Here is an 18,485-nt window from a genome sequence, read left to right as displayed (position 1 = left end):
TTCTTTATTGTGTCTCATGGATTTGTTTTTGGTTCCATACTGTTTTGATTACTGTAGTTTTATAATAATTTTGACATTAGGTAACATTAGTTCTCCAACTTCGTCTTTCTCAAAGTTGTTTTTGTTATTCCAGCTTCTTTGCATTTCCACATAAATTGTAGAATCAGCTTGTCAATTTCTATCCCTCCAAGACAGCCTGCTGGGATTTTGACTGGAATTGTGTTAGATCTATAGATCAATCAATTTGGGGAGGATTAAGCCAACCTTGCATTCCCAAAATAAACCCCACTTGGCCAAGATATATTATTATCTTTATAACATATTGTATTCTATTTGCTAACAATTGGTTAACAATTTCTGTATCTATGTTTATACATATTGGTCTGTAGTTTTCTTGTAATGTCATTAGGTTGGTCTTGGTATCAGACTAAATGACTTCTAAAATGAGTTTTAAAATATTCCTTCCTCAATAAGGACCTTAGTGGAAGAACTGGTGAAATTCAAATAAAGGCTGGGGTTTAGTTAATAGTAATGCAGCAATGTTGTGTTTTGGGTTGTGACAAATGTCCATAGTAATGTAAGATTTTAACAGTAAGGAAACATGTTAAGTTATATACAGGAAGCTCTGTTCCATCTTTGTAACTCTTCTGTAAACGTAAAATTATTCTAAAATAAAAAGCTTATTAAAATATTCCTTCCTCTTTAATTCTCTGGAACAGTTTGTGTCAAATTGGTATTATTTCTTCCTTAAATATCTGGTAGAATTCACGAATGGGTCCATTTGGGCCTGGAGTTTTCTTTGTGGGAAGGTTTTTAACTACAAGTTCAATTTCTGTAGTCGTTGGAGGACTAAACAAGTTATCTATTTCTTATTGAGTGAGATTTGGTATTTAGCGTCTTTTGAGGAGTTTGTCCATTTCATCTAAATTGTCGAATTATTGGCATAAAACTTCATAATATCCCTTTATTATCCTGTCACCTTGCTGTATCCTGCTGGGTAGAAGCAAGTCGGCCTTGTCCAGGCCCAGACTATACATCCGCTCACACCAACCACAAATGCACCATCTTCTATTTTACTCCACGGGGGAAGCTAATGTGTTTGGATGACCCTGGGCTCACTTGGCCAACATTGTGGTAGGTGTCTCCTTTATTGTTTTGTTCTTGCACCACTAACTGGGCCCCGTGCCCTGAGACCTGGGCGTCCCCTTCAGGACAGGCTTATCTGTGGATCACGGGGAAAGGCTGGTGGAGAAGACCTGTAAATGGGGTATATGATCGAGGAGGGAGGAATCATCATTCCGGGGGAGAATCATGATGAGCTCACGAAACTCCTGAATGAAATACCCAGGCTGGATGAGCCACAGGACCTGCTGGGGCCACATCTTGAACCTCCTGGGAATTCAGTCATTGCCACAGGGCACCGCACAGATCCACATGAAGAGAACAAGGCCTGGTGGGACCTCTGTGGTGAGCATGCTGGGGGCCTCAGCTGTCAGATATGTTATAATAATCATCATTAAAATAACCCCTGACATTTTTCAAATGCTTCTTAACTTACTAAGCATTTCCAGCTGGTTTAAGGTAAGAATTATCAGCCTTAACTTAGTAGAAACTGGAGCTAAACAAGATTAACTTACTTGCCGAAGGACCAGAATAGGCAAAAAAACCCAAAACAACAACAACAACAACAAAAACGTTGGGCCCAAAAGAAAGATCTTAAGGTGGTTTTAAAAGATTTCTGCAAATTATTTTTGGCCATGCCTCTGTTCAAAAGCTGCAGTCTGATTCCTCCCACCCTCAGTGTGGGTTGGAATTAGTGACTAGTTTCCAAAGAACAGAATGTGGCCGAACTGACGCTGTCTATGTGACGTCCGAAGCTAGGGGTGTGAGTGTGCAGGGAATTCTGCTCCTCTCTCCTCCTCCCCCGCACACAGGAATCCAGCTGCCAAGGTATGAGGAAGCCTAGATCATGCATCAGTGTCAGCCAGCATCAACCCTCAGAAATGTGAGTGAGAGAGCCCCGCAAGCTGTGAACATCAGCCAGGAGTAGCTGTGCAACCCAGAGCCGCAGAGAGAGAGAGGAGCCACCCCAGGAAGGCGACAGAATCCACGCCTTGGCTTCTAGTTCCTTCGATGCTCTAACCAATGCTTTGATCAGGATTCAGGCCTCCATACCAATCTCTGAACTTGACAATGTGTTTGGATGACCCTGGGCTCACTTGGCCAACATTAAGAGAGTGTGTCCATCCATCATTCAAGTTTTGATGCTGGTGTAGAATCAGAGAATCTATTCTTGCCAATCAATACATCCCTGCCCGTCCTCTGGCGTCATTTTTCCCAGCAGCTAGCGTCGGAAGCTAACTGCTTCTCAATAAATCAGGGGCCAAACTTTCCAACATCTTCCGGTTGCCACTGGGGGCTCGGAAGTCTCACAGCTGTTACCCTCCCTCGAGGCCTATACCATGGCCCCTGGGGGATGTGCAGAGCCACTAAAAGGAAGTCTCCTGGGCAGTCAGAGACGGGACGCAAGGCCCAACATCTGTGATTTCTTCTTTCTTCTCGGGAATCTCCACTCTGTTTCTCTTGGCAAAAATTCGGTTTATTTCCACAAACGTTCGGCCCTTGGTCTCAGGAATGACCACATAGATGTAAACAGCAGTGAGGAGGCAGATTCCAGCAAAGATGATGAAACTGTAAGCACCGATGACCTCCTAGGCCAAGAGACAAGAAGAAAGGAGGGGGTGGAGGAAGAAAGATGCCAGAAACAGCTCTGGGTGAGGCCTTTGTGAGTCATGCAGGAGTTTCTCCAGGGCCAGTTTTACTTTACTCTCAGAGAAGTGAAATAGCTAGAAAATTCGGTCTTGCCCTGCTGTCAAAAAAGGCTCCTTAGCCTTTTAACAACAGGGACACTATGTCCTCTAGACTTGACTGCTAGCCTTCGGAAACAGAGGAAGGAGGTGGTGGTGGTCAGGGGAGGGGGGAACTGGTCCCTCACCCAGGCTCTAGCTTGCTGTGAACTTGGCCGACCAGAGCCCCTGTGTGGTCAGCCCTTCACGGTCCAAACCCAGGAGCTCCCTTTAGCTGGGGGGAAACCTAGGTAGTCACAGTTTGGCAGAAGTGGTGCCATGTGTGTTTTATGGACCTTGAACGTGTCCAAGAGCAGCCCCTCTTGTCAAATGATGTTCTTAGTGGAAGGGCAAGTCCTATTTCCCGGAGCCCTGCCTGCCTTGGGGCGCGCTGAGAGCAAGGGCAAGGGCCCCTGCCCCCCCCCCCCACCCCCCGTGCTTCCCGCCGGAGACGCCCCCACTCAGCTGGACGGAAGGGAACACGAAGCCCACGATGAAGTTGGTGAGCCAGTGCACAGCCCCGTCCACCATGAAGGCGGCCGGCCGCGAGGACTGCAGGAAGATCTCGGTCCTCACCACGGAGGGGACGGGACCTCGGGGCAGAGAGCACTGGCGAGTGGAGCGGAGGGGGCTCGGAGGGTCCCAGCGGGCTAGCCGCACGCCCTGGGCCCTGGTCCCAAACCCAGACCCCTCGGAGCGCAGTCTGTCCCAGACGGCAGGGGGAGGAAGCGCACATCTCTCAGCCAGCTGCTTCCACTCCCTCGGCTTCTCCTCAGATGAGCTCCGAGCTGAGCCTTAAGGTCACACCAAGGTCACTCTCCCCCGTGATGGTGTCATCTTTAAATTCGCAGACAGGGAAGGGGGAGTAGGGCTTAACGATCTCTTGTGCTTGGGAAGTGCTGCCCCCCTGTGGTAGATCTGGGAAATGGCAGGCACCTTGCCTTGGGGAGGTTTCTCAACCTTTTTTCAATGAGACTTGCCTAAAATGCCTAAAGCTATTTTCCCTCCTCAATCACCATCCTCGTGAAATTTTAATATGACAGATATGTTGTATATCTGTTTACATACAGTATGTCTATCTACGGCTTCATACATTAAAAAGAATAAGATTCTGTCCCTCCCCCCAACCAATTTCTGACCCTTGTGGGGTGATATGGCCACGTTGAAAACGCACAGTCTCAGGGGATGGAGATGGAGATGGAGATGGAGATGGAGATGGAGAGGAATTCAGAGCCCCAGAACGAGCTGCCCTTGGATGTCAAGTGGGAAACTCCTAACCCCGTGAGGAGGGGGCCCCTGCCCCAGGGCTTTGTGCCCCAAAGCGGGTGGTGGTGCGGGAAGTTGTCCATGCTGCCTGCCCAGTCCTGCCTCCCTCCTGCCCTCCAGGGGACTGGCAGCGAGCAGTCCTTTAGGGTCTGGCTCACATGTCAAATCAGTCTGCGATCTGATCCCATGTTCCTCCAGGAGCAGCCTCAGGCCCTGAGAAGCCCAGTGGCTTGCTTCAGGGTCCACACAGGCAGTAAGGCACAGGGTGGCCCAGAACCCAGGTCTCTCGATACAAACACCAGCACTGTTCCCACGAGGCCCTCCTGCCTCCACACTGGAGGAGCCTTGGGAAGGCTTCCTGCCGAAAATCCCACTTCAATACCCTTAAACACCACTGTGTCAGTCTGGTTCACGGCTGTATCCCCAGTGCCTGCCACAGCACAGACTAAGTGTGTGTTAAATGGATCCAAACCTTTATTTTGGTTTCTGGACAGCTCTTTCAAAACCAAGATTCTGCAAGGAGGTGTCTTTCCCCAGGCAGTGAGAACTGGGTTCGAGTCTCAGGAGGACACACAGGGAAAGGGAAGCCTGGAGGCTGCCCGAGAGGTAGGTGGAGGTGAAGGCCCGAGGCTGGCGGCAGGTGGACATGGGGACAGAGCAACAAGGGACTGTAGCTGGAGGTCAGGGGACCAAAGACAACTGAGCCGCGGGTGGGCTGTGGGCTTGGAGGCTAAAGTGAGCAGGTAGAGGGTGTGGATGTGCACCGAGCTGCCCCCAGTGGGACCTGGCTGGCAAGAGCTCCCAATTTGCAGAGGCCCATCTCCTTGTTGGTCACTGGACCAAAAAGCTGGGCACCTCTGGCAGCCGCAGGAGATGGGGGGGTCAGGGTCAGGCAGGTTGTGGCACTGGTTGGCACTTAGCAAACGTCTGTTGAATGAACAAATGTGAACTGGAATGGCCTTCAAGAGAAAGGTAATTGAACTGAGAATTCCAGTGTGGGTGGGGCTTGTGTAGGAACAGAGGCAAAGGTGGAGAGAACATCGTGAGACTCACCAAAACCAGCGCATCCATTCATTCCACACATGCTTACTGGACACACACTGTGTGCTAGGCCCTGGAGGGTGGGGGGTGGGCAGGTACTCACTGGGCCCGGTGGAATGTCCCGCGATGTAGGCGAAGACACAGATGATGCCAAGGTAAGACAGCTCAGGGACCGTGCCCTGCGGGGAGAGGCAGGGCTGTCTGTGCCTGAGGGGCCAGGGCTGGGACCTCCGAGGGCTCGGACTCAGAGCCGCCCACGCAGATGAGCCCACCTGCCACAGGAAGGAGGCACACCTGGATTCCTGAGCACCCATGTGGGCCTCCAGGGCTCTGAGGGCAGGAGGGGAAAAGGAGACCAGGAGTGACATCTGGCATTCTAGCTGGCAGGGGCCTCCGCGAGCCGGGCCTGACTGAGAGCAACGTTGCAGCGGAAATGCCTACGGCTGATTTATTCTCTGCCCTTCACCAGTGTTAACCCTTCATGACACCCCTCTGAGTGAGGATATTAATTGTTTCAATCCTACAAATGTAGACTCAGCACAGGGAGCCTGGACACCAGCCAAGAGGACACTGGGTCCCTCAGGGATTAGGCAGTGGCCAGGTCAGACAATCAGCAGGGGATGGAGCTGAGACCCAGCCTCTACGCCATCTGACAGAATCCTTCTAGAAGCCCTTGGGCCAGGAGAGCTGGCCAATCCCCAGCTCTGCTCCCCACAACCAGGGCAACGGATGGTACAAACTCAGGTGAGCAGACTTCAACCAAACTAACTACGCAGGTAACTATCTCCCTACAATTAGGAAAACCGCTGTGAAGGAGAAGTTGGTGCGGGGCTGGCGCTGCTGGGGGTGTGGGGGGACCGGGAACGGCTCCTTCACTGGAGTTGCTTCAGGTGGCAAGGTGACAGATGAGCACTGGGAGGGAGGGACCTGTATGACCTGGGGAGGAAGAGAGGAGACGCTGAGGCTGGAGGAGCCGCCCTGGACGCGGTGCCACCTGGGCAGCTGCTGGATGCATTTTCAGGCAGAGCCAACAGGACTGGCCGATGGGTTGGAATGGAGAGTGGGAGAAAAAGAGTTGCTGGGGACGCCACCAAGGTTTCCAAAAGGCAACGATTTCTGTAGCTAATGTCCGGTTTCACTTACTTCTTTTCACTTGCCTGAAGCCCCTAAATATTCTACTAAGAACTTAGACTGGTTTTAAAATGAGAAAATAAGGTCTTTAAAAGGGAGACTTGGAATCATCTGAAACAGAAATGTAACTAGGATCTTCCTCGCCGGCTTCACCATCACCCTCCACCTCGCCTGTTCCTGCACACACCCCACTGCCATGCTGTTCCCCGAGCACAGCCAGCTTCGTCCACCTGAAGGTCTTTGCGCTCACCTGGGAGTTAAGGAGGAAGTCATCGTGGAGAGGACAGCTTGGGGGAAAAGGCGAAAAATGTCTCCGAATTACAAGAATAATCTCTTCTCACATTCTCATCCTCGTGTATGATTGTGTTTCCAACTACAGACGGTTCCCTGACTTAACGATGGTTTGACTTAACAATTTTCAACTCTACGATGGTCCAAAAGTGATACTTGTTCACTAGAAACTGTACTTTGAATTTTGAGCTTTTCCCAGGCTATGGATAGGCAGTACCATCCTCTCTCGTGATGCTGGGCAGTTCCTAGGCAGCCACGTGATCACGAAGGTCAACAACCATTCTGACAACCATTCTGTTTTCCACTTTCAGGACAGTATTCAATACCTTACCTGAGACAGTCAACATTTTATTATAAAATAGGCTTTGTGTTAGATGACTTTGCCCAACCATAGGCTAATGTAAGTTTTCTGAACACATTAAAGGTAGGCTAGACTAAGCTATGATGTTTAGTAGATTAAGTATATTAGATGCATTTTTGATTTTCAGTATTTTCAGCTTATGGTGGGTTTACTGGGATGTAACCCCACTGTAAGTCAAGGAAGATGTATATGGTTGGTTGGTTGGTTGGTTTTTTAAATAGAGGAAAATCCCATGTATACATGGCACAGACCCAGGAAATCTCACTCACTCCATCTGTATATAGTGTAACTGTAAAGGCACTTACTGCAAAAGCAACAATGGTGCAGAAGCTGCCAAGGAGACACAACATGCTCGCTGTTTTCAGAATATTTCATACTACGGCCACCCTATGTATTTTCAAAATTTTTGTAGAGCACAGGTAATAAATACATACTAAGAAAATGACAAATTAAAATGATGCATTTCTTATTTGGGCGGCCTCTGGTGTCTTGATCTTACTCTGATACCATTCCCCCTTACTGCACAGCCTCTCCGAGAACTGTTTCTGTCTCCACATCTTTCTGATCTGGTCTCAGAGATACTTTTGATATTAGAGACGGACACCCATCTTGACATGCGGTAGGATTTCAAGGTGAGAACTCTGCCCCATTTTATACCCTGGGTGGGGGTATTTGAAAAGCACATTTATAAACCAGCCCAAGCTCATCTGCCAGAACCTCACGTCCTGCATCCTAACCTCCGGATTCGCCTGTGCGGTGGTGGTCCTCCTTCAGGTAAGGTAATTTCCCTCTCTGTCTTACACAGATGTTCGGTCCGCAGTGGGTCTGTATCCTAATGCTACTTTATTCCGCCGTCCATGCTGACCTCCATCTGCTCATTTCTTTTACTTCTCGAATGGAACGACGCCCTATCTTCTGTCTCTTTATTCTAATCCAGTCCGTTGTTGGTGGGCATTGCCTAGTGCCGTGCGCTTAAGCACTGGCATATTGCAATACACAGTTTATTGTAAATTCTTCTTGTTTAGCCTCTGCGTTATGGTAAAGGCATTATATTTAATTACTTACTAGCAGGTATGTGGTAGGTAATTGAAGTCCCCCGTGAGCTCCACTTCAGGACAGGGCATTACAAAGAACTTGCACACAAAGGGGGCGCGGAGTCGGACACGGCTGAGAACCCCTTGGTCTGTTACCGGGACCACCCACCCTCTTGTGCCCCCCTCCTCCAGCCCCCTCCCCCTTCTCCCTGCTGGAAAGCAAGGTCGAACCTGGAAGAGCAGCGCCAGTGTCAGCACGAGGCAGGCCGAGCCGCAGATGCCGTAGCCGACCAGCAGGAGGCGCCGCCGCCCCAGCCGCTCCACGGCGCCCGCCTTGGGGGTAAGGAAGGGCGGTGAGGAGCCTCGGTGGCACAGGGTTTTGGGGGGGCACCCAGAATTCTTGGCCTGGGTCTCGACTCCCTCCTCCAGCCCCTCCTTAAGTGCCCTCCTGCCCGGGCTGCCTGCTCCGTGGAACCTAGGCTGCTTACCCTGTATGACCTTGACATTGGTGCCTCAGACTCTGCAGCACTGCCCTTCCTTGTTTCAGCCAACCACAGACCCGGGTCTCCGCTCCCTGACAGCCCCCAGCCTCCTGCCCCCTGGTAATAACCACGTTTTCCAGTTTCTGGCTTTGATGCTTTGACATCTAGGGTTCTTGCTGACTCTGGATGGACTGCCCCTTCCACCCTTAGCTAATTTCTAGAGACAGCAAATAACTCACCTGTGTGCGCATTTTCTGTGAAACCAGCCCAGTCCCCCCAACCCGCCCCAATCAGGCTCTCACACCCTGAGCCAGTGTCCCCTGTCCTATCACCCAGGGCAGGTACCAGACAACCAGGACCAGCCCCGATGCCCTGGAACCCCCTGAAATCTTTGCAACTAGCCTGTCCTAACCCTGCTCACCCTGCCTGTTCCTTCCCATGGAAACCACAGCAAAGGGTTTTGCCCTCACCCCCCCCCCCACTGCCTCCTGAGCCGCGCAGGTGCTTCTCCGCCTGGCCCTGTGTGCCCTTCGCTCCCTTGGGGACTGTGAGCAACAAGCTCTCTTTTCAATGGCAATCCTCTCCTGATCTGTTGGCCTCACCACATCCCCAAATAGTAATAAAACCTGCATTTTAAAACTGCCCCCTCCCATTGCCTGCTGCTTCAGTTCCCAACAAGGTCACCCAGAATCTGGCCTCAGACCATGAGGGGCCCACTCACCCCCGTACTTCCTTTCCCACTTCCAGGACATGCACCTCCTGCTGAGCCTGTACCTTCTCAAATACTCCAAGCTTGGCCCATGCTCCGTCTGACTAGCGTGCCTGCCTTCCTTCCAGTTATAAAGCCATTTCCCTTTCCACTCCATCCCCCTCCCCCGGCAGCATCAACACCCATGCCATCGCTGAGGGCCGGCTCCAGGCCAGGCCCTGCACGGTCACTTTACACACGTCACTTCCGTCCTCTGAACAGCTCTACAGATGGGAACTGTCACTGCCTTTCAGTGATGGCCCAACAGGAGCAAAGGGCAGTCTGGGGATTGCATGAGAAAGTTAGAGGGGGCCGGCCAGCTTCATCTTCTATGCTTAGTGTGGGGCCAAATGGCATCCTTCAAGATCCAACAGCCCCCATTCCTGGGCTCTCAGATGTCTGCCTACAGTTCCTCAAAAGATAAAGTACATTCTTTACTGGGCATGTTTTCCTGAACAAACTAATAGCCCTAGGGAATGCCTAACCTCACAATAGCTCAGGCTGGCTGGTTTCAGCCCACCTTATCAGAGTCAAACCCCACCGACCTTCATAGACCCTAATCTTCTTACCTACAACCAATCAGAGAACTGTGCACACCTGCAGCCCCCAATCCATTGTGCTCACCAACACCTCACCCATAAAAGACCCTAACAACCAACCCTGGGTGCTCACACAGGCACCCCTTGTCTGTGTGGCTTGCTGCTGTCCATAGCAGTGTATCTATTAAACATGTCTTTGTTTTTCAAACTTTCCTTTGTCTTTGATAAATTCTTTTACCTCCTGCAATTCCTGCCCGCCGTGTTCCCCAACACTTAGTACCCAGATGCTGCTGCCCCTGTCTTTCTGGCTTGGGTTTCTCCAGGTAGTTTGACGGGGAAGAGAGTCCTAGTCATGCGGATGCCCTAGAGGAGGAGGGCTCTGAGGACGGAGGATGGATCCTGCCCTAGAGGGAGGGGAAGGGGCTCAGGGAATCCGAGGGAGGAAGGGGTGGAGTGACCCAGGAAGGTGGACCACTGGGCCTGGGGGTCCCCCAGCCCCTCCTGGAGTCCTCCTTTCCTGCTGTTTTCCTTCCCTTGTCCCTCTCCACCATGCTAAATACTCTGAAAGTTAACTGGGGCTTAAACTGGCTCTGGGGAAAATACAGATAAGCAACACATAATTTTCCAAGACACCCTTAACCCCCTAGGCAGCTCAAGAAACAAGAATCAAAATCATAGTAAGATAACTTGGAAAAGTTCTAGAGAAAGAACCATCGTGGTCACCTGACCTCGTAAGCAAGCACACCCCTGTTAGTTCACTGTTTCAACACAGGCATAAGTGGCTCAGATTTTAAATATAAAACTCTGAAATAATAGTTTTATGCCAACAATAAATAACACCTACATCGCTATACTCGGTGTTACAATCACTGTAACCATTGTACAAAGGAAGAAACTTAAATTTGAAGGTATTTAAGTACCCAGGTCAAGGTCACACAGTGGCAAGTATGCGCACATCTGAAAGGCCATGTCCCTTAAGTGACCCCAGGACCCGTGCCACCAGCAGCTCTCAGTGGCCTCTGGGGGGCTCTTGTCTGCCAGTGGGCTCCTGCTCAGAGATGCCCAATGGAAAGGACACTTCTGGGTCCTCACCGAGATGACGGTCATCACTATGTTGACCACGCCAGCACCCACGGTTACATACTGGGAGTGAGCGGCCTCCACCCCAGCGGATAAATAGATCATGTCCACGTAGTAGTTGACCTAAAACCAAAACACGGGGGTGGTGAGGAGCGGCCCAGAGGCGCAGGCCGCTGGCTTACCTCTCCTGACTGCATACAGCACACGGCCCCAGAAGCCCAGGGGACCCCGTGGGCAGGACGGAGGCAGTAGGCGGGAGCAGAGTGCTGTGACTGGACTCAGGAGACCTGGGGTGGAGCCCGGCTGGTAGCCCTTCCCCTCTCTGGGCCTCGGGTTCTGCATCTGTAAAACGGGGAGCTGGACTAGCTGCCCCCGAGAGTTCTCCCTCTGCTGCTTTGCTAGTCTATGGTCTCAGGCCCCACAGAACGACCCCTCGCCTCCCATTCCCAGCCAAGCCAGCCCCAAGCTCAGCTTCCCTCCTGGCCCAGCCCCAAGGATGCGGGCAGTGCAGCACTTCAGAAAGCCACGCGGGTTGTGGCTCCTGCCAGGCTGTGTACCCCTCAACATCTCCGGCTAAACACCCATGAGTCCCCAGAGGTCTGATGCCATCCCTTCCTGTCACTTTCTTTGATCACCAACTGGGTTAACTATCTAGCCTCCGACGTTTCTGGAAGCAGACTGCACCCCTCTTTCTGTAGATCTCCACCCGTTCCCCACCCCGCGTTGATAGATACAATTATAGCAAAAGAACCACGTTCCTGGAAAGCGATGCCACCAAAGGTCGTGGCTGAGTGAGCCCAAGGCGGGCTCTTGACCTGAGCCTGTGGGTAATCGCCCTCCCCGGGAACTGGAGGCTGGTTCCAGGAGGGCGCCTGCTCATCTCAGAGGGGAAGGGACCATCGTGGGAGACATTTTCTCTGGGCACTGGGAAGTGAGGAAGAAGGTTCTGCAGCAAGAAAAGAATGCAGGGAGCACGTGGAGAGGCAGAGGAGCCCCCCAGGTCCCTTTCTGTCCCCGCTTCTGTTCCTGACACCCAGCTGCATCCCTGGCCTTCCGCACCAAGCTGTTTCTCTAAATTGAGTGCGGTATTGGGTAAGCTGTTCCCAGGGGGCCTTGGTCCTTGCAAACAAGAGCCTCCTGTGTGACAGAGCGACTGCCCGGCTGCCCTGAGCTGGGACCCTGGGCTTATCTAGCTGCTGCCTTTCACTCCCACTCCCCCTGGATGCAGAGGTTGCTCTGCACGCTTTGACCTTTGCGGTAACACGAACAGTACAGCGCTAATATGAATGCTATTCACAATGATTCAGTAAATGTTTGTAGGGTTTAACTGAATCAAATAGCTTTCAAGTGGACCAACATTCTGAGATGGAGCCTCGCATGGACCCTTCAGACACCCCCACTGCAGGGCTAACAGCCCCCTGCCAACATCCTGCCCCTGGCGGGGACCCAGGCTGCCCCACCCTCGACCCTGGCCTGCATCCCTCACCCGCCTACCGCGTTGACCCCGGAGAGCTGCTGGCCGGCCATGAGCACGATGATGGAGACCAGCTGCCAGCGGAGAGGCCGGAAGGTGAAGAGGTTGAGCACAGACAGGCGGCCCTCGGCCCTCTCGGCCTGGTCCTCCACACGCATCTCTTCTATCTCATCCTCCACATCCGTCCAGCCTCTCAGTTTCCTCAGAGCTGTGGGCAGCAGAGCGGCCCCCACTCATCGCAGTTTCCCGGAGGCAGAGAGAAACGCAGAGGCACAGCTCCGCAAGAGCTGGGGCCCCCCGCCGGCCACAGGCTGCTCTTTTCCCAGGGCAGGTGCTCATTTGACCCCAGTTAGGGCCGCAGCACGTGGTGTCCCCAGTCACACCCCCACCCTGGTCAAGCTTGCAACAGTCATGATGCCGGCTTTGACCTTGACCATGTTCTCTGCTGGACTACACCCCGGAGGTGCCCTGGACTCCCCAGTGCCAACAGCACCTCCATCGCATCCCATTGGCACCTGCATCTTGGAGCACACCTCCTCGCTACCCTGTCACCTGCCCGGTCTCTGCTTTGGGCACTAGGCAGGGACATTTTCGCAGGCATGGGGAGGTGGCAGGAAAGTGAACGGGGTGAGAGGGTCTTGACAGAGCAGCCTGTATCTTCAGTACCTTGTCGAGCTGTTTCTTCATCTTTTTTCTGAATCAGAGTGTATCTTGGGCTCTCGGGGAAAAAGGGCAGAGAGAGGAGCCGAAACAGTGCGGGGACCCCTGTGAGTGCCAAGAGCACAGGCCAGCCTGGAAGGAATCAACAGCAGGAACCTGAGACTAACCGGCCGGTACCCCCAGAGGCTCTGGGTACCCTCCAGCTGACCCGACCCTCTCCTTTTACAAAGTTGCTCACCTACGTGGTTCCAGCCCTCGATGAGCACCAAGGGCAGAGGGACCCAGTCCTTGCCAGGATGCGGCTGCCCAGAACCTACCCACAAAGGGCGTCCTCATTTAAAAATGGGGAAAATAATTTCAATTTTCAAAAGCTATGTGATTTAGTTTATTTTGCAGGAAGAACATCGCTTTTCTTAGGAACAGTGTATGATTTAAAAGAGTGAGCCCTAGACAGAATGAAGCCAAGCCTTGTTCCTAACTTTATGGCTGGAAACGGCCTAATTGCTACCTTCCTGGAGACTGGGGTCGGGGAGGGAGCTGGAGCCAGTGCTGTGGAAGTGTGAGCTCCTTCAGGAACGTTTGGGTTAAGGAGGCGGTACTGAGATTCAGCTAAGCCTTGTTAGCTCCCACGGGAACTGGCTGAGTCACTCAGCTTCTCTAAGCCTCAGTTTTCTCATCAGTAAGACAAAGAGGTTGACGATGGTGGTGATTATGTGCGGGCACTCTAGGCAGCAGGAAGAGGCAGGAGCTGGGTGGTGTGGCTTCCTTTCAGAGCCCCTTCCAGGACACAAGTGCTTAGCATTCAGCTGCCCTGGGGCAGTTTGGGAATCCTTAAAACTAACGGCCTTTCACTGAGCACTGCTGGGTGCTGAGTCTCTTCAAGGCGCTAAGGGGAACACAGAGATGTACATCCACCCCTTAAGGAACCCATGTGGCATTTAGGTACTCTGAGAATATTTATGAAGGAAAAAAAACCCCAAATAACAAACCCCACTGTGTTCCTTGGCCCTTGAATGCTGGCCTGTCTTCAAGCCACACCACGCCCTGGGCCATTCTCTCACCCACTCCCCGAGACAGTGATTTCACCCTTTCTTCTCTGTCCTAACCTGCCTCCCCCGGTCCCCCCAGCTCACCCACTCTCAGGCAATGGCCTTGCCTCCTTTCACAGAGGAAACTGAAACAACCAGAAGACAATGTCTGCAAGTGTCCCATCCACCCACGTAACAGTGACCGTGGCTGCGTGCCCGCCCCCGCCTGCATCCACTGCCCTCGAGGCTGGACCGTTCCTTCAGCAGCCAAGCACGCTGTTATTTCTCCAAGCTGAGAAAACCTCCTCTCCAGCCTGCTTCCCCCTCCAGCTACCACCCGGCTTCCCTCCTTCCCTTCACAGCGAAACTCCCAAGAGTCGTGTGTGCCTCTTGTCCGCGCGCCTTCTCCTCCCAGTCCCAGGCACAGTGTGTCCCCGTCACTCACCAAAACCGCCCTTGTCAGGGTCACCCATGCCCACCCGACCACGCATTCCCCAACCCGAAGGGCACCTCTGACTTGATCCACCAGTCACACGGGCACAGCTGGGCAGTGGCTGGACCTGTGCCTGCGGCCCCCATGCTTCCCCTCCCTCCAGACCTCAGTGAGCCCCTGGTACCTGTTGGGTTGCCCAGGACGGCCTGCAGGCTGAAGATCTGTGCCAGGAAGACTCCCATGATGACGAAAACCTCAGTCATTGTTCCCAGAGCACCCCTGAGGTTCTTGGGAGCTAATTCTCCCAGGTACATGGGGAGGGCACTGTAGGAGATGCCTGGGTTTGGCAAAACCAAAATCAGAGGAGGAGAAAGGCAGTCCCAGCCTCCCGGGGCCCCGGAGCCCCAGATTTAATTTATCTCATAGTCCTTGAGCTTCCCCACGGTGTCGGCCCCAACCGTTTAGTTTGCACGTATATGGAAACCCTTCCAGGATCCTCAGGACTCCCGGGGTGCACAGCAGCCCGTGATGAAGCATCCTCCCCTCCCCAGCTGCAGAGCTGGGGCCACTGGTCCCAGGCAAGGACCGTGTCCCTGGGGAGTGAAGACTTAAAGAGATGGCTTTGGCTTTGGCTTGTTTTCTGATTTTTCTAAAGCACCAGTTACTTGTATCACTTTTTTTTTTAATAGGAAAAAAACCACTATAGTTAAGAAATCTCGCTCCCCTGCTGACCAAAGTCCCAGATTCTGTGGTCCTTTTGCTCGAAGCCCCTCATCCTAGTGTGAATGGTAACCCTCATGGGAAGATACCTTGAAAAACCTTATCCGTTTTTACTTCAAGGCCAAAGTGTGTTTTTGAAGATCCTTCCCTGATAAGTCTTGTTAAACAAGGGGAAGGGGAGAAAGAGGTTTTCAAGGGTCTGGGAGTGGAGACACGAGGATGCCCCCAAAGGGAAAAGAGCCATGCAGAGCCAGGCAGACCCTAGTCGCCCCGGCGGCCAGCCTTGACCAATGGTGCTGGCGCTTCTGACTCCCACCCTCCCCACGCTGGTGACGGTGGTACCTGCGCAGACTCCCAGCAGCACTCGAGAAAAGACGATCGGCTCGAAAGCCTTGGCCACTTTGCTGACTCCCATCAGGATGGCGGGGGTGATGGCGAAGACGTTGTTGATCAGCAGGGTGCCCTTTCTGCAAGGACAGCAGAGCCCAGAGGGCACATGCTCTCTGACCCCAGCTCCTGCGCTGCAGGGCAGCCACCGCAGATGGGCTGGGGAAGGGCCTGAGAGAGGCTGATTATGGGAAGGACAGAAGGTGGGGGCCGATGGACAGAAACCCCAGGAAGTGAGGTTTAGGGTCGGCGGGGTGGGGTGGGGAGTGGGAACATGCTAACGGTTGGGGCTGATGGAAAACCATAGGGAAGGACAAAGGAACGGGCTGCCTCTGCAGGTCGGAAGCTTCCTGCCACTGGTGGTATTCAAGCAGAGACTAGGCTAAATGAAGATTGTCAGGAATGTTGAGCAGGGGAGTCCTACAACAGGTGAGATACAGAGTTGGATTATATGATCACAAAGGTTCCTCCCAAGGCTGAAAAAACAGGAGTCTACGAAGGGGAGGGAGGGAGCGTCTGAAAAACAACTATGCTGGTGGCACCCTGCTTCCCCCCAGGGTCCACCCCTACCTTCCAGACCGTGCTCTGTGTACCCTGCTGACTTGCACCACTGGCGCCCTTGCCCCTCACCCCCATACTTGGCTTGGGTTTTGCCAAAGGAGGAAACAGCAGTAGATCAGGAAGGAAGGCTGGCTGCACCACCTTTTGTGATTTCCCTGCCCCCTGCCCACCTCTGGGGACCATCAGGACCCTGACTGTCACAGGTGCCCTGAGTCCGTCAGCCGAGGGGTGAGGCTCTGATGCCTGGAGTGTGGGAGGGAGGTCTCTAAAGGGAAACCCAGACACGCTCCTGGGGGTGGCTAGCCATGAGAGTCCTATGAAAGTCCTCACTGGGCAACACTGAGGACTCACCGGATACTGCTTCTCTCAGGCCACTTTTTTCTCCCTGGAGTGGCTGTACGCTTGAGAGCTGGCATCAGAGCCCAAACTCTGAGAGCAGAGGATCGGCAGCCCTCGGGGGCAGAGAGAAAAAACAGCTCACAGTGCCTGCCCCCCGCCCCGCCCCACCCTTCCTGACGACCAGGAAGCCTTAGCTCAGCTCAGGGCTGGTCCAGACCCCACTAGGACAAGGCCAGCTCCACCACACCGGCCTCAGGGTCCTCCTCTGCAAAATGGACAGTGATGAAACCATCTCTGAGGTCCCAAGGTGTGTGACTGTGGGTTCCAACAAGGAAGTGGAGGCCAAGCTTCCAGAACAGTCCAGCCATTCTCGGTGTAGCTAAGAACAGCGCAGTTGGAATTACAGAAAAGCCCAGATTATGGCATGATTGCAGTATGTTGAATGTTTTCTTCATTCCAGAATACAACAAGTGGCAAATAAATTGTTACTCGAGTATCTACAGAAAGGATCCTGTGATGGGTCCTGCTTAGTAAATAATTAATTTCCAGTTGCCAATGTTTTCCTTTATGCACGAAGACTGAATTGCTTGCTCTGTGTCTTTAAAAGTTAGCCTCCTTCAGAGGGCTTTCCACTCACTCCCAACCAAACTGCCAACCTTGGCACCTCAAATCCAAGTGTAACTGTGAATTCCAAAGAGTGGGATCTGGCCAGATGGAGCTCCTCGGGGCCTCACCCTGAGACCTCGGTGCCCTCCGTCCCTCCCTGGGAACCTTGGCCTGGGCATCCGTCCTTATCTGCGGAGTCACGTTCTCACAGCACCTGGGCTTAGGCATCAAGATTAGCGAGTCCATGTAAACCAAGCAAAGTGCAAGAACTAGTGTTCCCTCTCAAACAGGACACGAGACGGGGGCACGTGGAGCGATTTGGTCTGCGCCCCAAAGCTCAGAACAACACTGCTGGGGCCGCCCAGGGAGAGGCAGCAGCCGTTACAACTTGGAGGCAGGGGTGACCTGACCGCGAATCAAAGCCAATCAACAAGCATTAATTGAACACCTGCTGGAAGTGCTGACGAGGCGCTCTGCTGAGTATCGCCAAGAACTTTGCTCTCCAAGGCTGGACCACCCCCCACGGGGCAGACGTCGGAGAGATCGCTGTTCCGTGCAGCTGACAAGAGGAAGAACTCCCAAGAATTCAGGGACTTGCTTTTAGGGGCGTGATGTCTATGGCAAAGTGGGGACTGGTCTTCAGGTCTCTTGATTTTCAAGGTCACACATCTCCCCACCAGAGGTACGATCACCAAGAGACAGTGAGAGTTACTAATGTGAATTCTGCGTGAGCAGCACGCCCCCCTTTACCTGCCACATTTGTCAACCAGCAGGCCGACAACCAGCGAGCCCACCAAGCCGCCCAGAGGAAACATGGACACCGTGCAAGACCACAGCAACAGCGTGACCCTCTCGTCCATGGGGGCTCCGTGTCGCTCCAAGTAGGTTTCGTTATAAAAGGACTTCAAGACCTAGAAAACATCGCCCCATCCATGGTCAAGAACAGCGGGCTACTCATGAGAGATGAGGAGGTAAAATTCTCAGTTGCCTCTTGTCATCGTACTGAAGGATGGCTCTGCCAGTGCCCCTAGGACGCACCTGATTCTCTGTTGTTACCTGGAAATAAAAAAGCCTACTTTATGATGGGGTGAGATGAGGAACCAGACTTCACAAAAAGTTGTTAAAAATTCACCTTGCAGGGAGGAAATAGCTCAAGTGGTAGAGTGCATGCCTAGCATACACAAGGTCCTGGGTTCGATCCCCAGTACCTCCTCTAAAGGTAAATAAATAAATGAACCTAATTACCTCCCCACCTAAAATAAATAAATAAAAAATAATTAAAAAAAAATCACTCTGCCGAGCCTTACTATGCAAGAGACAATGTAAGAAATATTGTTACTAATTGTGTGACTTTAGGGGGAGGGTGTAGCTCAGTGGTAGAGTGTGCACTCAGCATGCACGAGGTCCTGGGTTCAGTCCCCAGTACTTCCATTTTATAAATATATAAACAAATAAACA

General features: G+C 52.6%; 1 protein-coding gene across 2 annotated transcripts; it reads right to left on the bottom strand.

Moving 5' to 3' along the window:
- Nucleotides 1–524: 524 nt before the first annotated feature.
- On the bottom strand, nt 525–18,212 carry SLC2A7 (solute carrier family 2 member 7). 2 transcript variants are annotated; one of them, XM_074377828.1, is made up of 11 exons: nt 17,876–17,902; nt 15,845–15,847; nt 15,477–15,597; nt 14,599–14,751; nt 12,960–13,085; nt 12,314–12,501; nt 10,832–10,942; nt 8,202–8,303; nt 5,257–5,332; nt 3,300–3,439; nt 525–2,711 (listed from the first exon to the last, which is right to left on the bottom strand). In XM_074377828.1, the coding sequence occupies exons 1-11, from the start codon at nt 17,885–17,887 to the stop codon at nt 2,490–2,492; spliced, it is 1,254 nt and encodes a 417-aa protein (XP_074233929.1). In that variant the 5' UTR covers nt 17,888–17,902; the 3' UTR covers nt 525–2,489. The 2 variants fall into 2 exon arrangements, with proteins under 2 accessions (XP_074233929.1, XP_074233928.1); XM_074377827.1 differs by lacking the exon at nt 15,845–15,847 and having other exon boundaries at nt 15,477–15,601; nt 17,778–18,212.
- Nucleotides 18,213–18,485: the final 273 nt, after the last annotated feature.

The sequence above is a fragment of the Camelus bactrianus genome, chromosome 13 (assembly GCF_048773025.1).
Source record: "Camelus bactrianus isolate YW-2024 breed Bactrian camel chromosome 13, ASM4877302v1, whole genome shotgun sequence".
NCBI classification, from domain to species: Eukaryota; Metazoa; Chordata; class Mammalia; order Artiodactyla; family Camelidae; genus Camelus; species Camelus bactrianus.
This window is presented reverse-complemented; position numbering and strand designations above follow the sequence as displayed.